The 18,152-nt window shown below is 36.4% G+C and overlaps 1 protein-coding gene across 2 annotated transcripts in view; it reads right to left on the bottom strand.

Moving 5' to 3' along the window:
- Positions 1 to 1,141: 1,141 nt before the first annotated feature.
- TTC33 (tetratricopeptide repeat domain 33) overlaps positions 1,142 to 18,152 on the bottom strand; it is a 32,138-nt gene continuing 15,127 nt past the window's right edge. For both annotated transcript variants that reach the window (XM_027101210.1, XM_027101211.1), the window contains exons 3-5: positions 8,203 to 8,284; positions 6,258 to 6,389; positions 1,142 to 3,328 (exon numbers count right to left, since the gene is read on the bottom strand). In XM_027101210.1, the coding sequence (XP_026957011.1) occupies positions 2,975 to 3,328; positions 6,258 to 6,389; positions 8,203 to 8,284 (568 nt within the window). In that variant the 3' untranslated portion in view covers positions 1,142 to 2,974. The remainder of the gene's footprint in view (positions 3,329 to 6,257; positions 6,390 to 8,202; positions 8,285 to 18,152) is intronic.

The following is an 18,152-nucleotide window of genomic DNA, read 5'->3' as shown; positions in this document are numbered from 1 at the left end:
AGATGAAACGGTTTGCAGGGCAGAAATTGAGACACAGATGTAGAGAACAAACGTATAGACACCAAGGGGGGAAAATGGCGGGTGGTGGTGGTGGTGGTGTGATGAATTGGGTGATTGGGATTGACATGTATACACTGATGTGTATAAAATGGATGACTAATAAGGACCTGCTGTATAAAAAAATAAATAAAATTAAATTAAAAAAAAAAAAAGTAGATCCAGGTTCTGTGATTTATACCTTGCATGACTTTTCAATGTTTAGCACATTTAAGATAAATACTCTATAATCTAAGAACCTGTTGTCGGGACTTCCCTGGCAGTCCAGTGGTTAAGACTCTGTGCTCCCACTGCAGGGGGTGCGGGTTCGACTCCTCGTCGGGGAACTAAAATCCCGCGTGCCACTGGTGCGGCCAAACAACAAAAAGAACCCGTTGTCTAGAGAATAATATATGATTCTCAAATCATCAGGCATGGTCTGGATGTGTAGTGTTCTGACTAATGAGTGTCTATGCCATACAATTTTCAAACAAGAATACTACAAACTATGTTCAATATAATGTTAGTGTTTAGTGCTGTTTCAGAAAGTATATTAAATATATTTGATTATATCTTTATCATGAACATCAATTGTTTTTCTCTCAGATTCAAAAGAATTTGCTATTATAGTTACCAAGCTTGGTAAAGGTCTATCGGTATTCACATCCTTATAAAATAATGTATGCATTCTTCTCTTCACACACAGAAGAGTGTTAGCTAAGCATCTTTTGGGGCCTGAAGAAATGAGCTGTCTTCCTTCTGTATAATTCACTATTTCTTTCTCTCCTCCGTCTTGCATCTAAACCATCTTATGTCTTATCTCTGTGTAAGGAAGAGACAAACCTGGCCTACTGATGTCAATACAGAGGAAACGCTAGGTTCATAAACAGAATTTAGTGGCTACATGCACTCCATCCTGGGTCTTGCTTCTTTTGGGTTGAGATATAGACCTTACACCAAGAAGAGTCCTCAACTGAAAGCCATCTGTTCTACAGTATCAGAAGTAGTGACTTCTCACTTTCACGAGAGGAAAAGATTACAAAGAAGTTCTCCTCCTTTCTTAAAATCAGAAGAAAGTGAGGTTAAATAAGACCAATGCAAGTTCTTCATAGAAATAGCTAGCATTTACTGAGTACTTCATACACAAGACACCATACAAGGTGCCTTACATATTTTATTTTCACATAAGAAATGAATTAAATAAATCAATCTAATTTTTCAAAAGCTAACAACACAAAATAATAGGCAAACCTTTAAATGCAGAAAAAACCTATTTATTCACAAATTATACAATACACATCCATTACTCAAAACAACATACAAAATAGTAAGTGCTCACTTCTCTAGATACCCAACTATCTGCCCTTTGAGAATATACCTTATTAAACAAAATAAAATATAATTAATATTTGTTTTTTGGGTCTTTCTAAAACTAACTTCTTTAACCAGAGCTAACTTTCTGATACAACCTTAGGGAAAAAATATAATACTTTCCAAGGTAAGTGCTGGCTTCTCCAACTCTGAAAAAAAGAGGTAAGCATTCGACTAAAAGAAATGTTTTTAAATTATCTCAGAAAAATGTACAGTATTACATGTACATGCCCTCAGAGGGTAAGGTGAGATTCTTTAAAATAACTTACTTCCTCTCTAACAAGGATAAAATTAATTTTAAACCAATAATAGCTTCCTGAGTTTCAGAAGTAACAGTACACAGCAGTTCTACTGTACTAACATATATGTGGCATAAAAATAACAATTAATATTAGCAATGACAGTATTGACTTGTGGATGTGACTGTGGCCTTTCAATGAAATATATTCTGCAATATATCCTTTCTACTCATGGGACTGAACCATAAATCACATTTCATTTTCTATGTATGTTGTGCCTAAGGTATTCATTCATTGGCACTTCAATAAATCTCTACTTTTTTTTTCTCCAATTTTTAGAAAGGTATAATTTAGCTATTTAAAACTGTGATTGTTTCTCATTTCACTGAGTAGTTCCAGAAAAGTTAACTAGAAAAGGAATTCCAAACCATCAGCTGGAAAGTTATATCAAGAGATAAGTTATTTTCAAGGGTTTTAATCTTGTAAAAATAAGGAAAAGAAAATAACTGCTTTTGACTGGGACAACAGCAGTGCAATTTGTTATGATGTATCTATAAGAGCCATTCGTTTTAAAAAATGCACATCTTAAAAATGACTCACTTGGTACTAAGGACTACTCTATCTACTTTAATAATTTAAAAAATAAAACCATGATTCTGACATTTATCAGTATTTCACACATCTAACAAATACTGAAACTAGCAACTACCATTGTTATAAATAATTATAAAGTCAAAACAAAAGCACAAATCAGAATTAAGAGAAACTTCAGAAAATATTCAGAATGTACACATTTGCATGCATTTTCAGTCAAACTTTCAAGGATCCCACACATAACCAAATGACAACTTTGAATCAAAATGAATGTCAAAAACATTCAAGCTTTGTAACAGACTTACTCTAATGAAAGAAGAGAAAAAGAAGAGTGAACAGTAACAGCAGGGTATTTCTAGCAGGGCAAGAAGCCTACTTCCTTTATCATAAAAGCCAACAAGTCAATATTTTAATAACACTGGCCATCAAGTTATTCACTATTTGAGAATTTACTTTTCAAGTTGTATCTTTAAAATGCATTCACTTATATATTTGGATTAAATTAAGCTTATTAATCAAAAAACCACTGTACTCAGAATTTTAATCTTAAGAAGCTGAAATCATAGCTTATCAAAGCAGAGTCCAAACACTACACAATAATTCTTCCATTTAGTTTTCATATGCCTCATCTGAAAAACTTATTTTACAAACAGGAGTTTTGCCCTGTTTCTCTAAATGCCCCAACGGCTAAAATTTAGGTGGTAAAGATAGATTCAAATGATTCCTGCTAAGTTTTATCGGGCTTTGATAAAAACAGAGCCATCTGGTGGAGCAGCACCGTCTTCCTTCTCAGTCACAGTCTCTACAGTCCCAGAAGCCGACACAATAACCATTGTTTTATCTGCTGCAACTGTCTTCTGTTTTTCAGCAATAGCTGCACAAACAGCTACAATCTCCTCACTTTCAAAGTCATACTCAGGAATTGACTTTGGTGAGAAATGTGTTACCTCTGCTGGTGCTTCACTTTTTTTAATCCTCTGTGCTACCTTCTGCTGCTCCTGGAGCGTTCTTGCCCAAGAAAGGTCTTCTTTCCATATTTCAGGGTTCATTGGATAGATGTGAAGGGCTACTTGAAAACTTCGAATTGCCTAGGGAGGAGAAAAGGTCAAACTTTTTTTGTTTGCTTAGTTTTAAAAAAGGAGTGTATTTAATATAATCCACAATATCCATATCTCTCTCTCTCTTTTTCCTCAATGTATTAGAATGTAAAGATGGAAGTTAGAGCTGTTCTCTACCCACTAGATGATGGTTACAGTAAAAAAAAAAAAAAAAAAGAGTCAAAGAGTGTAAAAGAAAGTGGCTGACAAATTGTTGATGAGGACTAAAAGTCTATTAAAACAGAGGTACTGATATTATGGCTCAAAACAAGGTAAATGCATTGTTCAGCTTCTGCAGATCAGCAAATATATAAATCTGGCGATTTCCTGGGCTAACCCATGATCAGAAAGGTACCAGGAATGCATATCTTTGAAGCCAAGAGTTTAGATCATAATAATGATAACACATCTTGAGTGTCACAGGAGACAAAGAAGGACGTTATATAATAATAAAAGTGTCAATTCACCAGAAAAACATAATGATTATAAATATATATGCACCCAACATCAGAACATTTAAGTATATAAACACTGACAGAACTGAAGGGAGAAATAGACAGCAATAAAGTATTAGTAGTGGATTCAACACCCCACTTTCAATAATGGATAGAACATTCAGACAGAAGATCAATAAGGAAACAGAAGATTTGAACAACACTATAGACCAAAGGGACCTAACAGATATATATAGAATGATTCATACAACAGCAGCAAAATACACATTATTCTCAAGAACACACAGAACATTTCCAGGATAGATCACATCTTAGGTCACAAAACAAGTCTTAAATTTAAGAAGACATACCAAGTATCTTTTCTGACTACAATGGAATAAAACTAGAAATCAACAGCAGAAGGAAACTGGAAAAACTTACAGATACATGGAAATAAAACAGCACACTCTTGAACAACCAGTGAGTCAAAGAAGAAATCAAAAGAGAAATTAAAACATATCTTGAGACGAAAATTAAAATGTAACATCCTGATACTATAGGATACAGCAAAAGCAAAACTAAGTGGAAGTTTATAATGATAAATGCCTATGTTAAAAAAAGAAAAGATCTCAAGGAAAAAAACCTAACTTTATACCTCGAAGAATTAGAAAATGAAAAACAAACTAAGCCTATGAACATTTTCCAACATACACACCCAGCTCCGCATAAAAATCTAAATACTCATAGATGTATATACAACTATTGACTTTTAATTTACTGCCTGTTCTATTTACCTATGTATTTTCTTATGTTTTTGTCCATATGTATATGTAGAAAGAACTGTGAGATGTTAGAAATTTTAGCTTGTTTTCAATATATTTTTTACAGTATTCCCTTCATTATGACAATGAGTAAAGTTATTTTTTTTAACCATTCTAGTATTTCAAAAGAACAGCTTAAGTTTACATAAAAATTACAAATTTAGATTTTTTTCAAGTAGAACCCTAAAACTGTATTAAATGGGGGAAAAACACTTTTAATTCCAAGAATTTCACAACATAAATAGAAAGAAATGTATCAAGCAGAAAAAATAACAATTTTAAAAAATTGAATAATTTTACTTTTATTGGTTTATTCAAAGTATCTCTGTTGTCTCACCTGCAGTTTATTTTCTTTCTTTATAGGACAATCTTTGCTAAACATTATGTCCTAGAGGTTTTTCCCATTACCATAGGTACTTATAAGCAAAACAGATAATGATCTGTAAGTTTTTAATAAAGGAGAAATGGGTAAAAAGTATCATAGAATAGACTTTTGTTTTGCTGTTAACCTGTTAGAAAACTAAATTCCTTGAGTTTCTTTTTCCAACTCTGATATGATTTAAGTCTTCAGATAAAAAAGAGGAAAGATGACTATGTTAAATGGCAAGGAAAGAAAACAACCTTTGGTTTAACTTGTTTCCATCACTGTGAATTTTATTTCAGATTATCAGTTTTAAGTTATTTTACTTTAAGCAATCCTTTTCTTATCAAAATTCCTTATGATTTTTGAGAATTTGACAAATATCTTCTTAATTAGAAATAATGATATATTTACAAGAGTACCAGAAAAATCTAAGTTATCTACAACTGACTAAAGCCATTATTAGTAATGTTAAATTCAGGATTTACCAATAATTTTAGCCTTTAAAGAAACTTCTTTGGTATTTTTTTGCTTGTTTTGTTTTTAACTGTAAAAAGCTAATAAAAGCATGAAAAATCTTAATTTTTGATGACAAAGAGCAAATGTGGCACCACTATATTAGATTTACAGAAGTCTTTTAGGAAATTAGCTGTCAGGTATATATAGTTCAGTCAAAAGAAAAACAAAAACAGGACAATGCTCACAGCCAACTCTGACCTACCAAGCCTACCTACAAGGTATAGTCCAGACAAGGTGAGAAATGCACCAAGTACCAGTTTAGAGTAAACTTTACACAATGAGTATTTCATTTTCATAAGCTTTTACCCTTCCCCATTTCTCCCCTCACTAAGCTTAGCAATTTTTCAGTCTGAATATTTATCACCATTACTCTCCCGTATTTCACTTTCTTCCTTCCTCAACATAATCTTTTAGTGGTTTTTGTCTCCATCGTGATACTAATACCACTTTATAATGTGGTAAATTTAATGATGCAAGGAACTAACCTAGAAGTTGTTTTATATTTAAATAAGGTTTACCAAATGCCTACATTTCATGTTAATATTTTTTTAATTCCCAGGATGTCAAATACCTGAAAAATATTCTGATCCTGATATAATTGATATCTGTAATGGAAAAAGATGTTTGGTAATAACTCATCTGTGTTTATGGGTTAATACCTTTAAAAGGTTATTTGCTATTTACTTTTTGTGTACACATGATAAATGACTATTTACTTTTTGGTTCAGCTGATGAAAAGCATGTCAAAATAAAATGTGATCACTGTAATAATCTGACTTACTTACCAAGACTATCTCTCCTAATCCAAGCTGAGCACGTCCCAAAGTTTGCCAAGATTCCCATGAATGTGGATTTCTCTGGACAGCCATTTCTGCAGCATGAACTGCTGGGAACGTTTCATGAAGAGACATTAGGACCTATAGCCAAAAAAGAAGAAACAAAACCCATCAGTAATATTCATAAATTAGCAAACTAAATACTAGCCAAAAAGAAAAAATGGATAATTGTATGTAAACAACTCTTTTCATTTTTAAAAATATATTTTTAGTCTGGAAAATGTAACATTTTAGTGGGTTTGACCCCCTTCTCTGCTCTTCAGGGTTAGAAATTATATTCTTCCTACTCCTGAAATAACTATGAAAAATATAAAGCATTCCTTTTTCAACTGATGAAACCTACTGTCCATCTGGTCAAAACCAGGTGGTCATATTCTGGCCATGGTGGCTCACAGCTATTTGAACCCCAATTCCCCTTCTATTTATTCTACTTACAATGTGTTTTTTTTAGGGAACTCCAGGTCCTGCCGTCAAACAAGGTAAATTTAAATTTGTTCAACTACCCATCCTATCCCTAGTGAACATCTTTCTGCTATAAAAATCATTTAAACACTCCACCAGCCTCCCCACAACTGGGTTCTTCAAATCACACACATCAGAAAAATCAGGGAGTTCCAGAACCCTCTACCTCAATGTATGGGAAAGGGCTGGCTTTTATCTATAATATTTTGCCCATCTGCATTTCACAAGATTTGTGACACCATCATTATCGGTTCCAAATAAAACAACTCATTTCATATAGCTTGCCACAAATCCTATCTTTAATACATACATATTTAAGATTAAAGACTTATCCAAATGAAGGTCCTCACAGCACTCCATTCAGTGGAAATAATTTATTTGGGTTTTTCCTGGATAAACTACCATCAAAGCTGAAAAAGGATGTGCCCTATGTTTGGGATCATCATCTGCAAGATATGCTAGGTGTGTGGACCAAGGCTGAACTGCAACCACTCCCTGCCAGAAGTATGGTTAATTCTCTGTTTGAGATTTTAAACATCTTTTGGATAATCTAATACAAGTGCTCAAACGTTTTCTTTATGAAATTTCTCACAAAATATTAAAACTGTATTTTTAAGTACAAATGTTATTTTTATAATATTAATAAATTGAGTCTATTCTGACCTTTTGCTATGGACTAGGCCATTATTAGAGAAATAGCATCATCTAGAATCCAATCCATCCTCATTCTGAAGAGACTGAGTTATTGCTAAGTCCACTACAATTAATTTCCAAGGAAAGCTAACACATTTCATTCGTTTAAGAGATCACCAGTGACTTTTTAAAAGACATCCATCTGCTCATATCTTAAGCAGTTAGGTTGAAATGAAAGTTAGCTTCATTGTGAAGTGTTTTAAACAAACTTCTAATTTGATGCATGAGGAAGAGCCATAAATAATATGGTGACATATGTTTTTCCCAAATAAACTATATTTTAAAAAAAAGAAAATGGGGCTTCCCTGGTGGCGCAGTAGTTAAGAATCCGCCTGCGCAGGGGACATGGATTTGAGCCCTGGTCCAGGAAGATCCCACATGCCGCTGAGCAACTAAGCCCAACTTAGTTTTTTGCCGCAACTACTGAGCCTGCGCTCTAGAACCCGAGAGCCACAACTACTGAAGCCCGCACACCTAGAGCCTGTGCTCCGCTACAAGAAAAGCCACTGCAATGAGAAGCCTATGCACTGCAACGAAGAGTAGCCCCGCTCGCCGCAACTAGAGGAAGCCCGTGCAAAGCAATGAAGACCCAATGCAGCCAAAAGTAAATAAATTAAATAAATAAATTTACAAAAAAAAAGAAAGAAAATGGGAGGAAATGCTCTTTTGGTTCATCACCGCTCACCAGACATAGTGAGTGCAATTTCACAATGAAAGGGAAATTCTTCATAATTATTACCTGTGATTTCATCTCATACAGGGTAGCATCATTTGGGGTTAACTGTAGTGCTTCATCCCACTTCTGAATCGCCTCTCGGTATCTATGGTTGTTAAAGTTACATTAATATTATATTTTCAGTATGTCTTTGAGAGTACATGACCAAATTTAAAAATCAGAAAATAAGGAATAATTGTTTACCAAGAAATATCTCTATTCAAGAACTGATAATGGTGATGTTACAAAAGCAGGAAAATTTAAGACATGAAGGGAAAGGACAGCAAAAGAGAAAAAAGCAAAACCTAAATAAAAAAGATTTCTGAAATTTTTCAAGATTTTATTTTCTGGCCTAAGAAATCACCACCAGAATTTCTTTTTTTCACCAACCTCAATGTCTGCATCTGCTGTCATTCATTTCAGATGTATTACAAAGGATTTCTCTCAAGAACTTATAATTTAATTACAACCCTTGGCTCTACTGCAGCAATCTAGCTGACAGAGATGACAATTTAAGATGTTGCCAGGTCATTCTGTAAAGATTCTTCAGTTTTAAGATTTTTTGTCTATAAGCTCCAAGAACACAGGGACCATGTCTTAGTTATCACTATCAATAAATGGTAAGCTTATAAGATATGGGTCACATGAACGAAAAACAGTATGAAGACAGTGATTTCCACTATCATCTTTTCACTGATGTTCTCCCAGTCACAACTCTCTTCTGAGCTAACGTCTCTACCTAGATTCCCTATAGACACCTCAAACTGAATACGCCCCAAACTGATCTTAGCATACTCCATGCCAAATCTGCAGAAGCTCAGTAGCACTTTTTTTTTTTTAATAAAATTAAGGAATGACTAAGTCCTGCATATTATCCAAAGCAGTCACCTTCACAGCATCCTTCCCAAGCAGTTAACTCATGTATACCTGATTATTTCTAGGAGGACAAAGTTCAAATTACTAGAATATTCTTCATTATAATGAGCTGAAACTTTCTATCCTGTACCTTCCCCTCAATGCTACTCATTCTCTTTTCTAGAGCTAAATAGAAAATATATAATCCACCAGTTTTCATTCCTGGCTACATAGAGATGATCTAGGGAGGTTTGTGTGGGGAAAAAAATACACGTGCGTGCACACACACACATGCATACACACACACATATATGCTGGTCCCTGTCTCAGATCAATGAAAACAAATTCTTGGAGTAGGGCCCAGGCATCTGTATTTTTTTAAAGTTCCCCAAGTTATGCTAATAAAAACCAGAGTTCAGAACCACTGATAAGATCTCTATTGGGATATTAAGCCCTATCATGTACTGTCTTCTCTTAAATCTCTTCTTGCTACCCTTCCTTTCCTCTATGTATTCTAGTGTATAATTTCCTACCTTCTATGTGAAGATCCAAACCAAACATAACAACCAAAATGTGGGCTCACCTGCACTGATTATTATTTAAGCAGGGAGCAGAAAACTAAAGAAATAAAGGCAGAATCTGGTAGAAAATACAAAGCTGAAAACCATAAAAAAGTACATTCTCTATCTCTGCTTCCACCTTGCTACAGCACTCCTTTACTAGTAAATAATACAAATGGCAATACCATTTCCAGGGTCCTGTGCCACCATGGCACACGGCAAAAGGGCGGCAGCTATCTTAGAATAATTTTGCCACACTGCCAACTCCATGGCTAGCAGCAGGGGTGAAGGTGGACAGCACACAAGTGCACTGTTACAGAAAGCCTGCCTTAACTGCCACATGGGTTGTAGCAATGGCTACTGTTATTCTGTAGCAGCAGGCTAAGGTATCAATATAACAGTAAGCTGAAGATTCACCCCACAATGGCTGGAGTCTTTGTTTCTAGACAAACCACATCTGAATACACAGAAATGATTATCAGAACCACTGTTAATATCTTCTTCCCTAACAGGGGTCCCCGCTGAGCCCCGAGGAGGTATTTGCTTGAAGACTGTTTAACTCTGGGTGAAAGACTACTCGAATTTTAGGAACTACCAATGATCTGAAGACAGAGAGACCATTATTCACCTCATTTTTATGATGTGCTACCATGATGCTGTATGTTTTCCCGTCTCTGCCTGCAACAGACCTATTCTTAGGACACAAATCAAATCTTTAAGAGCTTCACCAAGTGAAAATTACTTCTCTATCAAGGATTTTGCCAAACTCAAGCACCTGTGTAGAGCCAGGGTCCCCCAAGTGGGAAGTAATAGTGGAGACATGCCGTCTCACTGGCCGCTGTCCTTCAATGCTCCTCCTTCCGTCTCACTCAGAGATCCCTTTGCAGTGCTCCATGCATTGCTCTGCTTTCCACGGGCCCTGGCACTTCTGTGCAGAGTCAGGCTATACCCACTAGCCTGGCCTGCACAGGCCTGAGTGGCTGGCACACAATTCTCCACACAAACTGTGCTTAGCACGTGGTGTACACACGCTGGCTAAACCACTGTGTCCCACTGTTACTTTCTAGTTACCCTGAATGGGAACCTGAGGCTCACAATTATTTTTAAATAATTGTCATGTCAGTGTTAGCTTAGACCCACCAAATGCACTTCAAAGTAAGACATTTAAGTATCTTTTCAGGTACCATTAAAATTCTTTATTTATGAATTCCAATTATTCTATTAAAATACCATCAACTCTACAGAATTAATTAACTAGCTCCTTCTGTAGCATCACCACCTATCAGGTCACACTGCTTGGATTCATATACTAATGCCTAAAGGAGCCCATTCTTAGTCTTTCCTTTCCCAGCCCCTTTAGATAAAGCAGCTTCCTTTAAGCCAAAAGTCCCTCTAAAAAAGGATGGAGAGAAAAGATACAAGAACTTCACCTGGTATTGCACTTAGCAAAAAGAAAAACACACAGAGAAGGAAAGAGAAAGTCTGAACTTTACTGGCAGACTCTTAAACAGGGATAAAAACCACAGCTTGCAGAGAGGAGGAAAAGGGAAGGAGGAGGAAGACAGGGCCTGCAGATTCCAATGGACCTCTTCCTTCCTTGATCTGCACATGTACATCTTTTAAGGCAGCTAAGACAGCATATCTGTGCTGGCAACTATAAATTGCACTGGTGGCTTATATTGGTATTCAGTATTTTTTTGAACAAAAAATATTCTTAAATCAGGTCTTCCTTATATTCTTTACCTGAGTAAATGATACCCGTTTTGATATAAAAAATTTTTCCCTGGGTATACAAATAGAGAAGAACCAGAAAACAGAGGAAAGTGGGCGTGGGTATGTGCGCACGTGTGTGCACGCGCACACACACATACACACACATACAGAAATTAAAGACACAATTTCACCACCCAAAGATCATAACCATAGTTAATATACTTAACATTTTATTGTATACCCTTCCAGTATATTTTAATATAACGTATATAACACACACACAAAACGTCTTCTCAAGTCCTGAAATCATCAAATTCTTCCCTCTACAGCATAATACTTAAAGACTGATTACTACCGTTCCAAATGGATCCTCCCTTGTTAGATATTAAAAGTAACACTTTGGTACAAACTTCCAGTTATAAGATGAATAAGTTCTAGAGACACAATGCACAGCATGGTGTGGTGACTCTAGTTAACAGTACTGTATCACATACTTGGAAGTTGCTAAGAGAGTAGATCTTAAGTGTTCTCACCAAATACAAACAAAGTAATTTTATGAGGTGATGGATGTGTTAACTAACCTTATTGTGGGAATCATTCTGAAATATATACATGTTCAAATCATCACCTTGTAAACCTTAAACTTACACAGTGTTAGATATCAATTATACCTCAATAAATCTGGAAAAAAGTTACACTTTGGCCATTACAATTCTCTTTTGGAAGAAAGTGTGCCACGAATAATAATTATTAAAGAAGAAAAAATGTATTTTGGAGGTCAAACAGAATACACGTATTATATTTGATGTAAAACTGACTGGAAATGAGATCACCTTAGAAGGAAGGTTGTATAACTCAAGATATCACTCACATTGATTTCTTTTAATTAAGAAAAAAAGCCACTGAGGGAAAAATAAGTATTATATTTACTCGTCTATACAACTCCCCTTCAGATTTTCTATTAATATGCCAGACGTACAAGGGACAGTTCCAGGTTAGTTTAGTTATCAGAATTAGCAATCTCTAAACTAATCAAGAATTCAAATGACACGAGTACTTTTTAAGTATAAGAAGATTATATCTAAAATACAAATCATATTCAGGTTGTTTAATCCTCTGAAACTAGTCTAGGTGTTTAACAATTAGAATTATAATTTTAAAATTTTGGCCTTATAGAAAAAAGGGGAAATCCTTATAGCGAAAAACAAATACAGCAGCAGCCTCTCATATGTTCTCTCCTCAATCTAGTACGCAGGTGCATGCACGCACACACAAACATACACTTAAAAGCTCTGCTTCAAATGAACAACTACTTTTTTTTTTTTTTTTTTTGCGGTACGCGGGCCTCTCACTGCTGTGGCCTCTCCCGTTGCGGAGCACAGGCTCCGGACGTGAACAACTACTTTTAAACTACTGTAAACAATAAGAGGACATGTACAGGAACCCTACTTTCAAAACCTTTGTAAGGGACAAAAAACTTTTTTCCTTCAACAACTTAAACATAAAAATAAACCTCTAAACAAATGCTGATGAAGGAAAGTTCTTAACAGGGGAAGAAAACAGCTAATAAATGCAGAAGAAATATTAGAATTTTAAAAATCATCACTTATGAAATAATGGATCTAGATGGATCTAAATGATGACCATCAGTGGATGCTAAAACCATTAGGGAAAAGATTGATGCAGAACTGTACAATGGAAGATAAGGCTGATATTCCCCTGAATGCTGTAACTGACCTTAGCATCACTAAAGGGACACCCAGATATTATATATATCATGATGTGATGCAACAGAAAGTAAACAACACCATGAATATTCTAGGCAAAAAAAAAATTGAACTTCAATTGAAGCTGCCTGACTTAACTTCCAGTTTACATAAAATACAAGAGATGGAGAGAAAAAAAATTAAATGATCCAGAGGGAAAAAATCAGGCAAATCCAGAGTGTGAGCCAGTCTACTAAGCAATTTGCCTAGTTAATTCAAAAAGTCAATGCCATGGGAAAAACTTTTAAAGGTGAGAGAATTGTTCTAATGTTCTAAATAAGGGTCCACAAACTTTTTTCTGTAAAGGGCCAAATCGTAAATACTTTAGGCTTTGGAGACAAGACAGTCTCTGTTCCAACTACCTGACTCTGCTGCTCTAGTGTGAAAGCAACCACAGACAACACAAATGAGTGGTGCTGTGTGCCAACAAAACTTTATTTAGAAAAACAGATGGCATACAAAGTTTGATCCACTAACTGTATATAGTCTCAGACCCAGCTCTAAATTGAAAGAGACTAAAAACACCTAACAACCAGTAACGACATATGAGTCTTGATTGGATCTTCAGCCAAAAAATCAGCTATAAAAAACATTTTATGGACAACTGCAAAACTAAATACGTATGAGATACTAACAAATATTAGGAAATTATTGTTGTCTTACATGCTAGTTATATTATGGTTATTTTGGAAATGTCCTTATTGATAGAAAATTCATATAGAAGTTTTCAGGGATAAGCTTTCATGATGTCTGCAACTTATTATCAAATGGTTCATAAAACATATACAGAGAAAGCAAATATGGCAAAATAACAATGCTGAATCTAGGTGGTGGGTAAACAGATGCTCACTGTAATTTTCAACTCTTTTGTATGTTTCAAAATTTTCACAATAAAAAGTTAGAAAACAGTTTTTAATGGAAAGTTATAAGCATGTCCCCTATCTTTCTACATACACACATGCACACAATCACTAAAAGCCAAGTTTGCTGCTTGATAACAATATACTCAAAAACAAAAAGGGAAAAAAAGTAAACTATGTTTTTTTAAATGCACATCCAGTTTGATCTAGCAATTCCATTTCTATAAATCTTTCTTGGACTAAACTGTATGTGTGCACACTTATATCTTTGAAAGGATACCCACTATATCATTTGTAAAAATTAAAGATGAAAACGTTCTTTTTCAAAAGAGGTAAGGTTAAATACATTTTAGAACATCATATAATGAAATACAAGTATCCCTTCATATCCAAATCTTTCTGGTTCCTGATTTCAGATAGTTAAGAGTCTGGATAGTAAGAGACCTACAACACAGCCATTAAAAAAAAAAAAAAAAGGACTTTCCCTATGGCACAGTGGTTGAGAATCTGCCTGCCAGTGCAGGGGACACAGGTTTGATCCCTGGTCCGGGAAGATCCCACGTGCCGCGGAGCAACTAAGCCCGTGCACCACAACTACTGAGCCTGCACTCTACAGCCCGTGCGCCACAACTACTGAAGCCCACGCACCCTAGAGCCCGCGTGCCCCAACTACTGAGCTCACGCACTGCAACTACGGAAGCCCACGCACTCCAGGGCCCATGTGCCACAACTACTGAACCTGCGTGCTGCAACTACTGAAGCCTGCGTGCCTAGAGCCCGTGCTCTGCAACAAGAGAAGCCACCGCAATGAGAAGCCCGCGCATGGCAACAAAGAGTAGCCCCCGCTCGCCACAGCTAGAGAAAGCCCATGTGCAGCAACGAAGACCCAACACAGCCACCAAAAAAAAAAAAAAAGATCTCTAAGATGTATTAAGTTAAAAAGACAAGGGAGAGAATGGTATATATATATATTATATTTAGAATGCTACCATTAATGATGTTTTAAAAGATCTATAGACATACATGCTTATAAATATAAAGATTATCTTGGCAGGATATCAAGAAACTGGTAACTGTGGCTGCCTCTGGGAAAGTGAAATAATAGGCTAGGGGACAGGAGTAAGGGTAAGACTCTTCACTGTGTATCCTTTGTTATTACTGCGTTTGCTTTTTAAAAGTCATGAGTATATTTCATTGCCTTTTTCTTTTCAGTAAAAATTTTAAGAATAAATTAAACAAACCATGGATCTGGGAAAGATCACTTAAGAAGAGAGTAGATAAGAAAGAGAAAAGATACCAGGGCTGAAGTCTTCAAAATGTGGAGATCAAGCAAAGAAGGAAGGACCAGCAAAGATGACTGAGAAGCAGAGAAAGAATGGAAGGAGAAAATTCAGGAGTGTGTGTGATTTTATAGAAACCAAGACAGAAGGCTGTCATGGAGAGAGTGACGAGTTGTACTGAATACTTCAGAAAGCTTTAATGTCATGCAGGTCATTGGTGACACTGACCAAAACAGTATTGTTGGAATGGAAGCCAGACTGAATAGTGAAGTGGAAGTAAAAAAGTAGGGACAATGAATGACTCACTTGGGAGGTTTTTCTGTGAATAGCAAATAGAGAAATGAGAAGATTATGCATATAAGAATATAAGATCATGAGGTGATTTACAGGGACTTCCCTGGTGGAACAGTGGTTAAGAATCCACCTGCCAATGCAGGGGACCTGGGTTCGAGCCCTGCTCCGGGAAGATCCCACATGCCACGGAGCAACTAAGCCCGTGCGCCACAACTACTGAGCCTGTGCTCTAAAGCCCGTGAGCCACAACTACTGAGCCCACGTGCCACAACTACTGAAACCTGTGCACCTAGAGCCAGTGCTCTGCAACAAGAGAAGCCACCGCAATGAGAAGCCTGAGCCACAACGAAGAGCAGCCCCCGCTCGCCACAACTAGAGAAAGCCCGCACGCAGAGACGAAGACCCAACACAGCCAAAAATAAATAAATTTATTAAAAAAAAATAAAGAGGTGATTGACATATCTCAGACACAATGTGTTTAAACTGAACTCACCATCATCTCCTACTCCAAATTTACTCTACCCGTATATCCCTGACTTAAAGAACTGCACCACTGAGGCATTAAGAAAATCCTGAAGCCATTCATTCTTGACTATACTTTTCCCTGCTCTAGGTCACATTAGTCTTCAATTCTCTAATTCAATTCCTTTAATCCACTGTCACTGCTACTAGTGTAGGTCCTCAGCCTTCCAGGATGGTCAAAAATTCAATAAACCAGTCTTCCTGAGATAAGTCTTGCCTGACTCCAATCCATTTTCTACTCTATCTCAGAAAAAAATTTCCAAAACATAGTTTTGATGAGTTCACCTACTGATAAAAATATTTCAATAGCTCCTGTTACCTTCAACACACTCAAGTTCAGGCCTCTTAAATTTCACTAGACAGCCAATAGACACGTCTCGGCTCCAAATCCCCTTTCTCCTCCAGACGCTCCTTTCACTGACGTTGTGCATTATGCTTCTTCCAGTTCTACTGTTTTTTGGGGGTTTTTTTGTTTTGCGGTATGCGGGCCTCTCACTGCTGTGGCCTCTCCCGTTGCGGAGCACAGGCCCCGGACGCGCAGACTCAGCGGCCATGGCTCACGGGGCCAGCCGCTCCGCGGCACGTGGGATCTTCCCGGACCGGGGCACGAACCAGTGTCCCCTGCATCGGCAGGCGGACTCTCAACCACTGCGCCACCAGGGAAGCCCCTGAACTATTTTTGATACTCCAAAGGGAGAGATTTTCTCTGGCCTCTTCTTGGCTTTGCACGTGCAGATTCCTACGACTGGAACATTGTTCTGCCCCTTCTTCAGCTAATTTCCATTTACCTTTTATGACTGTTCTGATGCTATCTCCTCCAAAAAATCTTGTAAAACACGCTTTAATTCTTTCATTCCCCCATTCAGTTAAACGCCCTCCTTTTATATCATCCAAGGAACTCTCTAAAACTGTACTCTTTACTCCATATCAAAACAGCTTCCCTCTTTGTGTTGTCCCCCAAAAGATGCTTATCTAATATTTTCTTTGTGGCATCAATGCCTAACAAAAGCACTAAATAAATGTTCAGTGAGTAAAAATAGATACAAGACATTAATATACTAAGTTAATTTGAGTGAGGGGAGAAGAATATGAAACAACAAATGACAAATGATGTTGAACATAATTTTATCTTTGCTGAATCACACTGCTAGATTTTATGCAGCTTTAAAGTAAATTTTAATTACTTGTCCTGATTATTTAAATTCTTGACAAAAGAAAAGTTGCATACATGAAAACACTGCTAAACTCAAAATCTTTATTCTAGATATAACTGATTCCCATTCCCAGTAGTTTTGTTCTATAAAGTCACCATAAAGATTGAATTAATGAATACTGAATCATTGGTTCTAAGGTTAAGTTCCAGCAAGCCTCTCGTCACATTTTTATCAACTGATTAACATATAACCCCGTTTTATGTCCATTTCTGTTTAAAGACATCTTTAATGTACATTGCTGATTCACTAACACTAAACTCATGGCCAGCGGCGCTGTAACTCAGGCCTGGATGAAGCTTACCTAACACAAGTATTTTCTCCATATGGCACATCACAGCCTTCTTGGGCTTAACAACACTAGACAGTACTTCTGCACTACTTTTTTTGCTGTTTAAAAAGCCCCCCCCCCCCAACTTGGGGGCCTTTTTAAACAGCAAAATCATCAAGAAAAGGCAAAAAAAAAGGGGAAAACACACTAACTAGACCACAGACAGTACGCTTGCTTTCAGTATGAGAGGTAAAACACAAAGGCAGAGGGAGCATTGCCTTGTTTGACTCAGCTGGGAACTCAGATGGGAAAGCACCATGAGTACTGATTTTGGTGTTGCAAATACATTGTACTGAGTAAGTGAACTCACAAATCCAAAATCCATAAATGAGGACTGACTGTATTTAAGAACAAATGTTAGAGCATTTTTGTCAATGTCAAATAAATTGTAACTAAACATATTGATCACCACTTTCCACTAATATCATGATAGACTTCTATCATACAATTTTATGTGCTCATGTGGGAATACCAAAACAAATTTAAAAGCTATTCCTATACAGCTACATTTCAGTAAATCAGCAGCTAATATATGATTCATCATTTTATTTCCTTACTAAAAACTATATCGTCAGGAACATT

Source organism: Aethalodelphis obliquidens, unplaced genomic scaffold, assembly GCF_003676395.1.
Source record: "Aethalodelphis obliquidens isolate GAN/ISIS:26980383/991018 unplaced genomic scaffold, ASM367639v1 scaffold4, whole genome shotgun sequence".
Taxonomy (NCBI): Eukaryota; Metazoa; Chordata; class Mammalia; order Artiodactyla; family Delphinidae; genus Aethalodelphis; species Aethalodelphis obliquidens.
Note: the sequence above shows the minus strand (reverse complement) of the source record. Positions and strands in the feature narration are given on the sequence as shown.